This window comes from Amblyomma americanum, chromosome 9, assembly GCF_052857255.1.
Source record: "Amblyomma americanum isolate KBUSLIRL-KWMA chromosome 9, ASM5285725v1, whole genome shotgun sequence".
Lineage (NCBI taxonomy): Eukaryota > Metazoa > Arthropoda > Arachnida > Ixodida > Ixodidae > Amblyomma > Amblyomma americanum.
Genome location: NC_135505.1, coordinates 20,276,727 through 20,289,702, shown reverse-complemented (window position 1 = coordinate 20,289,702; position 12,976 = coordinate 20,276,727). Strand labels below are relative to the sequence as shown.

At 47.3% G+C, this 12,976-nt stretch overlaps 1 protein-coding gene across 1 annotated transcript in view; it reads left to right on the top strand.

Annotated features, from left to right (window-relative positions):
• Tudor-SN (Staphylococcal nuclease domain-containing protein 1) overlaps nucleotides 1-10,993 on the top strand; it is a 69,433-nt gene extending 58,440 nt beyond the window's left edge. Inside the window, exon 13 of the mRNA XM_077637119.1 lies at nucleotides 10,262-10,993. Within this exon, the coding sequence (XP_077493245.1) occupies nucleotides 10,262-10,327 (66 nt within the window). The 3' untranslated portion in view covers nucleotides 10,328-10,993. The remainder of the gene's footprint in view (nucleotides 1-10,261) is intronic.
• The last annotated feature ends 1,983 nt before the right edge of the window (nucleotides 10,994-12,976 follow it).

Here is a 12,976-nt window from a genome sequence, read left to right as displayed (position 1 = left end):
AAGCACTATAAAAATTTGTGTAATGCGGCCGGCAGTAGTCAAATGTGTCAGAGCCCGAGAGAAACTACACGTGAGCGGCGTTGGTTCTTTTGTAGGCTATCGACACTTCCCGGCGATGCTGCCGTTCAGAGTGATGGTGCCGCTGCAATTAGAACAGCAGCCCTTCCATCAACTGTCGACACTCCCTTGAGCACCGAGTGCACAGTTGAAAGTAAAAAAAAAAAACTTGGAGGATGCCTATTAAGAGTAGAACGCGAATGACGTATCAGGCTGCCGCCGCTTATCGGCAGCTATGATCTGCAGCCACATGTGGGGAGTGGAGGGGGGTACCGGTTTACTGCTTATTGATGGCCCCCATCATGCGCCGTGTGCGGAGAGCTGGTTTTGCGCTGGTTTTGCGTAATGACATAGCAGCTGCTCAAGGCCAGCACCAAGAGCGATGCGACGTAGCCGTGCAGCAAAAATGAAACCATGCTGTAGCACGCCTGATTAATGGCACACCTTTATTTATGGTGTCATGCTTTGGTTTCGAGTGTAAGTTGACCCCACCACTTTGGATTTTCTAATTTTTGAAAAATAGGCCGACTTAAAATTGTGTAAATATTGTATATTGAACGGCGCAGTATGCGCCCCTGTAAATGTCGCTTCTCCTAACGGCGCTGCTCCTACAGGTGCTTCCACAGTCACATTTCGAGTGCTAAGGTGGGTTGGCTGCCCAGCCTTGGGCACCTGCTGGCGGCGCCATCGCTGTAAAACTGTGTGGAGAGGTAAACATGGGATGTGCTTAAAAGGTAGCCGTCGATGTTGTACTCATTTTCGAGTGATGCCGCTGTCATGTGGAAAAGGCAGCATTTAGTACATAGCTTGTCATACAGTGCAGCCATTCGCCCTTGCCTGGTTGGCTTTGCTGCTAGAGCCGTTGCAAAACAAAGTGTACTGGTGACAAGGTTAAACCTCTCTGTGGCATGTTCTAAATCATTGTCCACTGCGGCTTCCATGCGAAGCGAACTAGACCTAGAGATACCAAGCAAGCGGTGCGCAGGTGGCTGCAAGAAGTGCATCACTAGCATGGTTGCAGTGTACTTGCCTTGTTTTATTGAACATACTATGATCTGCTCCGAGTTGGACGATATTCTAAGGATCGACTGTAACAGGCAACAGTTGCTTCCACGCCTTTGTGTAATGCGTCATTCGACGCCAACAGTGTGTGGTGTTGAGACTGGCACAAGCACTAGCTCATGCCACTGTGCTTAGAAAGCACCACGAATCCCGTAAAGTGGTGCTCTGCGTAGCGCTGTGGTCCTTTCTTCCCAAAACACTGATACCACAGTACTGCTGTCATACTTAAAATCTATAAAACGGTGGTTGACCCTTAGCGAGAAGCTAATTCGGGGACCAACCATAGAAATGCACAGGTAAAGGCAATGTTTGGGAAAGAAACAAATAGAGACAGGCCTGCAAATTAACAGAATGATTGGTATTGCCATAGATACAGACAACAGAAACACTCACATGTGCAGTTATTGGAACATAGTTCATAAAAGGCAGAATGGTATACAGTCGATGACCAGTTTTTAGACTCTTTAGGAACCGCAAAAGCGACCAAGAAATCAGGCAGTCCGGAAAATCAAATTTCATGGAAAAAATCACGAACTTATTACCAATATGCCAGAGGAAGGGTATTGCACACATTCTAAAGCTCCTCATGACTAAATTTTGCTGCGCGACATGCGCAGTTATGCACAGACGACGGGCTGCGACCGTTATTACGAGCTCGGCCTGGCTCTGCTTCCCTCGTCATGTCGCCAATGAGGGTACGGGTTAAGGCTATGTCTAGGCTGGAGAGCGAACACGCCACTGCGAGAACTGTGCTACGCCCGCAGTGCGATGGGCCCGGAACGAGAACATGAAGATGGCGAAACAATAAGAACCAAGGAACAGCCGAAGCAAGCGCTCCATCTGTGTTGGCCTTGTCATTAGGCTTAGCAACTAGAGCCAAAATCTGCATCGTATCTGGCAATATGCACTCTGCGGTGACTTTTGTATAATGAGAGGCGCCTTGCCTGTCATCGAAACGCCAGTTGTTTATGGTTTTACGATAGAAAAGTCAGGGTTGCGGTGCGTTTTGCCACGGGTATGCTGGCCTCGCTTTGAAATGCACCACCATTTCCTCCCGTGCTCGCCGTCTCTGTGAAGCTGTACGCCTCCCACACGCTTTGCTGCTACCTCTTTCCGTATTTGGGACGAAAGACTCTGCACAGATGAGTTCCGTGAACTCAGACTATGGTTCAAGTTCGTGTGGCGGAAGACATTCAAGAACAGCACAAATTCGAACACGCGGGCGCAATGTGTCAGCTCGCGCAGAATTGCAGCATCGCAAGTTAAGAGGCTCCCTTCAAGCTTGAATTTCGTTTTGTTCTATCAAGTTTTTGATTTCTCCTGCAGTATGAATTAATAGGATTCCACTGCACACATTTTATGGCGGCTTGTGTATTGGCGGAGAGTGCGAACGAGGTCTGAAAAATCGAGCAGTCAGTTGCAGTGCATCCGAAATTTCCGGCGTTCTTATACACTGGCTCTATGGGCGATGTTCTAAATAATCACGTCTGAATAATCAAGCATGTCCGAAAAATCAGGCGTCTGAATTTTTGGTCGTCAAGTATACAATTAAACCTCGGTGTGACGATATTCGCAATGCAATGAGCTTTTTCGTTTGTTTCTTGCTTCCATTGAAATGCATGCATTTTTTTCCTCGATTTAACCAAGTAGTTTCGCACTGCAGCATCGATGCAACGAATTTTTCGTGAACACAAAAAGCAAAATAGGCAAATTCCACCTGTTTGTAAATTAAAAAAATTTCTACTTCTTGTAAAAATGTGAAGGTTGCTACTACTACCAGCGAACAAGCATTGCTAGCAGTAGCAATTTGTAAGTGCCACATAAAGCCGGTGCTCTTGAGCGAACGTCATGCAAAAATAACTGACTTCATGACTGCACCATGAAATGATGCCTTGTGCAAAGCTTGAACCATAAAGGTTTCTCGTTAACTATGCTTGATATAACTTGTTCCCATCTCTCCCCACTGCGGTGGCTCAGTGGTTAGGGTGCTCGACTGCTGATCTCGTGCATGCGGCGGCAGCGTTTCGGTTGAGTCAAAACGCAAGGCACCCATGTAAGTACTGTACGACAGTGCACATTTAGAGGCAGACGCAGGTCTTGAAATGAAAGTATTTAATATTAATAATAATAATAACTTCTTTATTTCCATCAGTGATGGAGGAGACTGCGAGTAAAAGTCGCTTTAGAGGCAAGCGACTTGACTAGAGCCCGCAGCCTCCTTTAGAAGGCAAACAGCGATTGAGCAGGAGATATACGTAGCAATTGACCACATGTGAAATTTGCACAAAAAAATAAATGCAAGAACACAAATTACCTGAAAAACGCTCTTCAATTATTTAAGAAAGATTGAGTGACAAAGTGCTGACGTAAAGATCGTACATCAGTTATATAAATATCAAGACTTGATTTCATAATGAAATTGGGTGTGCGTATGTGTTTCATCTTCCTGTTTTCAAAATGTAATTAGTTCCAGTATATCTCAGTTAGTTCTCATATTATAAGAAAATAACTGAAGCCTAAATAGCTAAATTGTTATGGGTCATTATTTATTTATTTATTCAGCATACCCCTAAAGGCCCTCCTTCGAGGGTATTACATAAGAGGGGCGGGTCAGTGTAAAAACATATACAAGGAACATCAATAACAAGCAAAGGAACTATAAACAAGCTAGGTATAGCGTGGAAAAAATAATTATTTTAATTAAAACTGTTTCAACATTTCTTTTTTCTTTCGATTGAAAGGAAGCTGTAGCAAAAGACCTGCCATGTGGAGCTATGCTAATTGTTGGGGTACATCATATAAAAACATTCAATTAGGTTAAGGGGGGAAGAGGGTATTAGAGAAAAAAATTTTAATATTGGACTTAGCATAATGAGAACTTCAGCTATTATGTATTTTAATGTGCTGATTTCAAATATGTTGTTCATTTTTGTGTATATTATGTCGTTTGTTATTAATTCAAGAATTTCGGTAAAATTATTCTGACAACTTTTTGAAACAATTGGCTGCTCAGATTCAAATAATTTTTATCCCAGTGGATTATATTATTATCAATGCTTGCAATAAGGGTACTTTCGGTGTTCTAGCCCTTCTGTAACTAAAGTTACAATGCTTTGACGTTCACATAAAAGTGGCGAGGGAAAAGGTGATTTTTATTTATGCCGTTTAATATTTTCACATTTTATTAAGAGTGCTGTTAATGGTTTTATTGCAAGCTCCAATCATTCAGCTTTCAAATAAGACAAGAATGGTGAAAATGGCGCGAACCAAAGCCGGGAAAAGCTTGTCAGCAGTGTGTAGGGTGGTGCAGAAAATGAAACTGAGAAAAACGCAAAAAACGAAATCAAACATTCTGAAGCTGTGTAAGCACATTACAGTGCTTAATTTTCCTAAACAAACAGCTTAGAAGGCGCATAGTCAATAGTCTGAATCACATTTTTGCCGTTGCCACCGCTTAGCAAGCTGCAAAAATGATTTCGAGGGTGCACACTGTATTGTGAAGCAGTCTGTACGTAGCTCCGCAGGCAGTGGAGGGTTGGCGTCTACATGCTCGTTCGCTAGCGTCCACATCTTGCGCTAGGTTGCAGAAATTGCTGCCAAACTGGCGATCTTATCATCGGCGTGCTTCGCAATCCTCACGATCAGCGCTGGGCAGAAATGTGTCTAATCCGACTCGCTGCTGCAAATCTCGCCCGAGCCTGCAATTTGCTCCGTGTCGAAGGCGGACGCCAAAGCTGGTAAACAAGCGCTTATCACGACCGCCGAATTGCACTCCTGTGCCTCGTTATTCCCTTATCCCTCTTCCGATCACTTTTAAGTAAAACCACCCTCCGGCTCTCCGTCATCCTCTGCAGCCGCGATATGCACCGCGCTCGGAACGAACGCCGGAACGGCTGCCAAGGTCGCGTCATCCGCCGGTTCACGCTCAGGCACTCCGCTGCTGCTGGTTGGCATCACTGCCGACGAACTTGTGTCTTCTGCTTGCTTTCTGCGACCTTTTTTACGTTTTTCCGAAACTTATGCGCGCTGCTAACTTCCGATACGGTTTCAAGCCACGGTGGTCTCTTTCAAAATGGCGTCGCAGGACGAGCACGGAGCGTTCAAACAAAAAAAATGGCGCCGGCCAATGAGGCGCTTGAATTTCGCCATGTGGTGTCCATTAGCCAACAGCATTGCCGCATTTTATATTTTGTTTTCTGTCTTTTTCTCGGCGACCAATCGCAGTAGACTTTTCGTTCTGCCGGGAAAGAAAAGCTGAGGCGTTGCTCTTTCAAACGAGTCCAAAGTTGCCTAGCTGCGCCGGCCACTTTCGGTGCGACACGCGACGCAAAATGGGCATTTTCTAACCTATTTTCGCGAGCTCTCTTGTCAAAATTGCATCTTTGCGTAAACTTCTCTTTGCGTAAATTTCTCGTAAACTACGCGGTATTCAGCCATGAAACTTGAAATTAAGATGGAAAATGATGAGACTTATCCAACTATCACCAAATTGAAAAGTCGATTTTTTTCGCGATTTTTTGGTCCCAAAGACCCGCGTCCCCCATTAAAGCACCACATCGTATTTACACGATTGTAAGCCGACGTATTTTTCAAAATCTGAAAATCCGAAGTGGGGGGTTCGACTTAAAATCCAAACCAAAGCATTGCATAGTAAATAAAGGCGACACAAACGAGATATCAGGCATGCTACAGTGTGGTTGCTATTTTGCTGCGTTATGATCCATAGCGCAGCAACAAAACAGGGGACAAACACAAGCGCTTTTGGCACGGCACTGTCGTGCTCATAAATGCAAGCCTGGTTTTAAAGAATGCGAGGTGATAGGCAGAAATCCCGATAGATTAAGAAGAGAAATTATCGAGGCTGTCGCAATCGAAAGAGCTGGACCTGAAAGCTGCGTCAGCAGTCCGTCATTGTCGCTGACAAAGAAAGATATGGCATTTTTAGCCTCGGAGCAGTATGCCAACCGGTGAAATGTATTGCATGTGCTTTTTAAGCTTTGTTCACAAAGTATCTTGTATAATCTGACTGGTATCGTTCTTTACTTCGTGTATAAATTCTGTGTGCACCAAATAAAGCCGTAGTGGAAGTTTAGCGCTTGTGTTTGTCCCCTGTTCTGTTGCTGCGCTATGGATCATAACGCATACCCACTAGCCCGAACCATCACCTTGTTAAGTTATTTTGCTGCGCGGCTCCGTCGCATCGCTCTTGGTGGTGGCCTTGAGCAGCTGCTATGTCAGTGCGCAAAACCGGCATCCCCACCCCTCGCGCGGCGGCTGATGGTGGCTGTCGATAAGCAGCAAACCAGCACCAGCCCACTCCCCACACGTGGCCGCAGATTGCATCTGCTGATGCAGCGTGACCCGATAACGCATTCGCGTTCTGCTCTTAATAGGCATCCTCCAAGTTTTTTTTTTTTTTTTACTTTCAACTGCGCACTCGGCGCTCATGGGAGTGTCGACAGTTGATGGAAGGCCATATAAAGCGCGCAGTCCGGCCATGGCGGGTCGAAGGTGCAGAGTTCAAAGGGTGCTCCCTTTCTCTCAGCCGGTTCTCTCGAGTGGCATGATCAGGCACGGCTGCCAGGAGGCGGCCTGTGGGCCGTCGCACCTGGGTGTGCATCAGAGTACAATGTAGCTGATGTGCAGTTCATAACAGTGAAACAGCTTCATGTGTTCGATATAAGCCATAATCTGTTCTACCTGGGTTCATTATAATCAGGTTTGACTGTATAACCTTGAGGGCCAAGATATGGGGCTAATACTAATGCCAGCGTCATCACTTCCTGTCCACTGCCACATTATTCTTCCAGGGGAGCCTTAAACATGCACGTCAATGTGTGGGGCCAATATGGCTAGACCAACCGGATGTGTAAGCTTCACCAGTGCACACCCGTTTCTTCCACAGCTCTCGGGGGTAATGTTGTAGAGGTCTGGGAGAGAACTGTTCCGAATATTTAGCGCCGTTTTCTGAGCAGATAGGGGTACACGAAGGTGATTCTGTCATGACTGTGCCGTTTTGGTTGGTTTCCCCTTATAGCAGTGGAACATTCCCGCTGCCAATGCTGTAGTGGTGCAGTCATCAATTCTGGCTCCACCTTCCCCACACAGGACAACAGAGCCTGGTATCGCTTTGGTTGGGACATCTGGTTATGAGTCCTGCACTCTACACCCTCGTGACATAGGAGCATGCTAGCCACACTGCTTCTCCACATGATAGCACTGTCTCGTGGTGGAGATTCGGTATGCCAGACTGAATTTTGTACCAGCGTTTCCGTTGTGGATGCATTTTGGTCAGTACAGATCTTGCGCTGACCAAAAGGCAGACACGTTGGATGCAGTCAGCTACTGGTTGGGAACCTAGCTGGCAGCAATCCTCTTGTTTAAGAAAGGCAGCCTGCGTGCGCTGCTGGGACTGTTTCACGCCGACCACATTGACTGGTTGCAATTTTCATCAGCTTGAAAATGAAAATTGGTTTGGGGGGAAAGGCAATGGCGTAGTATCTGTCTAGCATATTTGCGGACACCTAAACTGAGCTGTAAGGGAAGGGATAAAGGAGGGAGTGAAATAAGAAAGGAAGAATGAGATGTGGAATAATTTCGACCACCCGGGGATCTTTAACGTGCACTGACAAGCACATGGGTGCCTTAGCATTTTGCCTCCATCGAAACGCGGCCGCCGCGGTCGGGTTCGAACCCGGGAACTACCGAATCAGTAGCCTAGCGCCCTAACCACTGAGCCACCGCGGCGGGAATTTTCATCAGCTTAAATCTAGAAACTGTGTATCTTGGGCTACTGAGGACAAGAAGACAGCCTACAACAGAAACATTCGGCTCGAAGCCAGCCCGCTCAGCCACAACACGTAGAGCGCAGCTCGCGCGCTGGGGCATCTAATGGCATAGTTTCTATTTCGCGCCTTGAGTTCATGACAGAATTTAGGCCAATGTCAGGGCGTGCAGTCCGATGAAACCAGCATCGGGGGGGCTCATCTGGCTACGAGTCATCATGAATGCTGCACTGCATTCGGGGCAGCATTCCACAACCAGTGCTTTGTCTTCAGCCGTTGCAAGGGGGCACGGAACGGATGGTTTCACTTCGGGAGCCTCAATACAACGTTCCTTTGGTCTCACTCGCGTTGGAGCTAAAGGTAGCTGCTCTAGTGCCCGTTTCACAAGCAGTCTTGTTGCAGTTTGCCAGCAATGCCTTGCCCCTCCAATAATCGGCTGCTGACGTCCCACCTCCAGTAAGAAGGTATCATGGCCACCTTACAGTGCTTCATGACAGCATTCAGCTCCCTTTTCCTGTGAGCATTAGGTGAAACTGTCATTAGACTTCTTTTTTTTTTTTTTCACTGAATGCAAAGAATTCAAAACAAGGTAGGTATTGGATGACAAAATGAGGTTTGTTACTATCGCTGCTACATGATTCCCCCTCCCTTGTTTAATATCTGGCCTTACGAGCACAGCTTAACCTTGATTTAACGAAGTCGGTAAAATCTGCAATTTAAGAAGTGAGGTTGTCAGGTATGAAGCACGCGACAGGCTTCACAGCTGACGGGTGTGCCAGCGGCACTCACCTTTCGAGTCCTCTTACCAGGTGTCGGGCATCTTTGAACCCGATAAACGTGGTGCACTGTCTTTGAGGCATCGATTCGCATTCAGCGTCAATTTTGGGCGACATATCGAAAGTCGCGGCTGGCCTGGCAGGCTGCCAAGCTGTGCAGACGCTCATCCCATCCTCGCCCGTACTATCCCAGATGGCGCGCCTGGCAGCACGCTCACCACTATGATCGTCGTCGTATTTGTGTCTGCCTATGCGCTCTGTATGTAAAAGCTGGGCGGCACTCCAATGTGCACTTCGTCACGTGCTCCACTCAACCACTTGCGCCCGTGATATAATTTTTTTTCAGGTACATTTCCAGCCAGCAATGAAATTTCGTTACATTGAAAATGTGGCAAAATCTAGTTAATTATATTGAAGCTAAAAATTATGGTGGTGATGGATTTTTATGGCGCAAGGGCATCTATGGCCAAAGAGCGCCATGACACTAGGTAGTTTCTTTTTCTCAAGGTGGGGTCAAAGACCCATTTCCCAAGCATTTCACCCTAAATAAGCCAAGCTATTTAAGCCTGCTGTTTAAAAAAATTTATTTATTAAGGAAGTCACAGTTTTGCAATCTTCAGGGAACATGTATTTTTTTGTACTGATTTTAAATATGTCATTTAATTTCATGTAAAACAAGTCCTTGTGTACTTAAGCAATAAGTGATGCAAATTTTTGGAAAGTGATTTTAAGAAATGTTGCTGCAAGGAACTTGTTACCATGGTGTTACTATTTTGTGACAGCAAGGAGTGCAGTGAGGGTAAGATTATCATCCTGCCTGTCATAGAACTTTAGTTGCAGGGTTTTTAAGTGCCAGGGTTAAGTTACAAGGTTTTTAAGCCAGAGCACTTACTGTTGGGCTAGTGGTTTGGGTGCGTATTTAAATATTTAACGGCACAAAAAAACCTTATCGCGTCGTTCTTGATTGTTTGGTGATTTGTCTGTGCATATGACAATAAAAGCTATATATGTACCTTTCATGTGTGTAATAACACCAGTTGGAAGTTGGTGCTTTGTCTTGTCGTGTACCTATGCGGTTCGTCTTTTTTTTTCGCGCCATTATATATTTAAATATGCCACTCCAAAAACAGGAATACAAACCTTTTTTTTTTATTTTTGGAGTGGCAACTTCAAAACCACTCAACTTCTGTGGTAGGCAGGATGATAATTTTACCCTTGTTGCATTCCTTGATGTCAAGACAAACCAGCGCTATGCATATCAGCAATTTTCCGGCAGCAACATTTCTTAAATGCCCTCTCCAAAAAGACATCCATAACATATTGTGTAACTGACTTGTTTTACTCAAAATTAAATTGCATATTTAGAATGAGCACACAAAATTACATGTTTCCTGAAGATAACTGTGACTTCATAAACTTGAACAATGCTCTTGGAGCATCTGTGCCAGTTCCACGTTTCGGAGGAGTGAGAATAAGAGCTTCTGCTCTCGTAAGCTGTCAGCAGCGCACAAGGAGGGCTTTGGACAAAGGATTCCTGTTGAAAAGTTTCTTCACATCATGTGCCTCCTTCTGGCTGTGCAGCTGAACCTGTGGTGCTATGGCGACGTCACAGAGGACGACTCCAAGGAGTTTGGCTGGGGCCGCTGAGGAGGAGCTACCACCCTGCCAAAGTCAACTTCCGCAGCCTCAGAGCCGTCGTCAAGGGGGATTGGTTGGTGGTGGCTCTCCGCCTGTCGTTGAGGAGGTCCCCGTTGCAAGCACGGGGGAGAGATGGTGGCAGCCTCCTCCCCTCATTTTAAAACCCTGGACTGTGCTGGAGACGAAGGCTTCCATCTAGCTGAGCTAGGAGGCCGCATTACGCCAGAATGCGACAAAGGCCAGGTGGTGCCGATCGCACTGCCGTTCTCTGCAGGGATCACACAGTGAGGCAGTAAAGCGACCATAACTTATTTAGTGGCTTTGCCCTCCTCCTCACCCAGGCCAATTATGGCTCTCGCCCACCCCTCAGGGCATCGTGTAACACTCCACTTTATTGGAGTTTCCTTTGCCGTCTGCCGAAAAACACGAGGTGGACACGAGTCATAGGTTGTTGGAACGGATGTGATCTGGCGTGGTGCGGGCTCTGCAACGAAAGAGCTCGTCTTGCTTAAAAAATAAAATGTGTTGGCCAGCTGGCGGCTATTGTCAGAGTTTGCCCCCTCTCCCCCTCACCCTTTTTGTAGCTCTTTTTTTGTGGCCCCATTGTTTTTCTCAGTGGTTGAACCTGAAGCAACAACTTTTTCCACCCTTTTAATAAAGGAGTTGACTTTGAGAGTGTGGCCTTCAAGTGCTTTGTTTCTTGTGCATTTACCCGAAGGGGGAGTTCATGCACTGCGGACACTTTCTGGGCTTGGTAGTGTTGTGATAAGGGAATGCAGTGTGAATTGTCATAAAAGCATGAATAAACTGTGGGGACATTCCTTTAAATATTCCTGAAATTTTGGCCCCTGCATCATAATGTATCCCAGATAATTGTTTTCGAAGATTTAGTTCTGGTATAACGTGCCGCTTTATTTGACATTTACTGAAGAGGGAAACCCTGTAACAACTAAGGTGAAGTGCGGGTTGTGAACGCGCATGCGCAGAGTTAAATGCCATTCTGGTCTTTAGCTTGTGGCTGCGCAGGCACATGATTGCCCAGGCCTCGTGCGCTGCTCAGAGTATGACATGAAAACTCCCCCAAACGTCAACCGATTTCCATGACACCGCGGTTAAGCGGTGGTTATTCCCCACTCATCTTCTACCCCCTGCTGTTTTGTGTTCGCTGTACCAAGGTGATCGGTCAAGAGGGTGGTGTAATGCATTTATTAAAGCAGCCTTTATGTTAGGCGTTTAACAGGTCCTGGGCCAAGGTGACGAGGGTGTGTTGCAGGTTCACGTCCCGGGAGGCGATCCAGATGGGCCACGATGGGGGTGGGGCGAAAGGATAGGCGGGGAACTGGAAAGCTGAGTGGCACTGTAAGGCAGTGTTCTATATCTGCATATGTGTGTGGACAGTTTGAGCACTGAGGTGTGGAAGTGTGCCCATACGAATAAAGTTTGGCTGATGTATGAAGGAGATTACTATATTGTAGCGAAGAGGAAGTTGAAGCGCGATTGCCACGTGCCGACGACGCTGCTGCTAGCAGACCTGCCTGTTCCTGTGTTCTTGTGCTCCTGCTATCACCACCTGTGCTCGCCGCTGGCCTCTACGTCAAGCAAGCCATGACATTTGGTGGATGTGCTGGATAATGCATCTCATGCAACGCACCTCCACTCGCAATTTGAGTCCTGTACCAAGTCCTGGCCGTCGGGTTTTCCTGGAGCCCTCGGGCGAAACAGACTCCGCTAGCCAACGTCAGCAAGGCCAAGCGCCGGAATTCGGACTCTTGCCCCAGAGATCGACGACATCTAGGACCAACGCCACCATGTCATCCCAGTCGCAACAAACCAACTTCGCGATTGCGCCGAGGATCGTCTACGTGCCTGTCACCCAAAGATCCGTCGCCCCGTTCCGTGGCAATGGACTTGATGATGTTGAAGACTGGGTCCAGCACTATGAACGGGTAGCTCGACATAATGGGTGGACACCCGACCAATGTCTGCAGAACCTGTACTTCTTAGATGCCACAACGGAATACTGGTTCGAGAACCACGAGGCTTCGCTCACATCATGGGAGACGTGCAAGAGAGAACTGGTACGCACATTCGCAAACCAGCACCGACGACAGCATGCTGAAGATCTGCTTCATGCTCGTATCCAGGCTCCCACCGAGAGCGTGAGAAGTTTCGTCAAAGACGCACTGCGTCTGAGTGCCCGCGCTGACCCTCGGGCTACTGAAGAGAAGGTGCGGGCCTTGATGAGGGGTGTCCGGAATGACTTCTTAGGAGGCCTCATCCGCAATCCTCCTTCCACAGTGGCCGAATTCGTCGCTGAAGCTACCAACATCGAGCACGCATTGGCCACAAGAACCAGTCCCTTTCAGCGACTGAGCGCCCTTCCTGTCGTCTCAAGACTTGCTTCGTCTGGCCTGAGCGGTGTTGGCCTCGCCGATGTTCGCGAAATTATCCGCGACGTCGTCCGAGAGGAGCTGAAAAGGCTGTTCCTAGCTCCTGACCAGCCTGCATCTGTCTCCATCGCGGCGGCTGTTCAGGACGAACTGCGACACGCGCTGGCGTCCGAAGACTTACCCATTGTAGCTGCAGCCGACCAACCATTTCTGAGCTACGCCGCCGCCGTCCGTCGTCGACCTCTGGTACATCGTCAGTACCAGACCG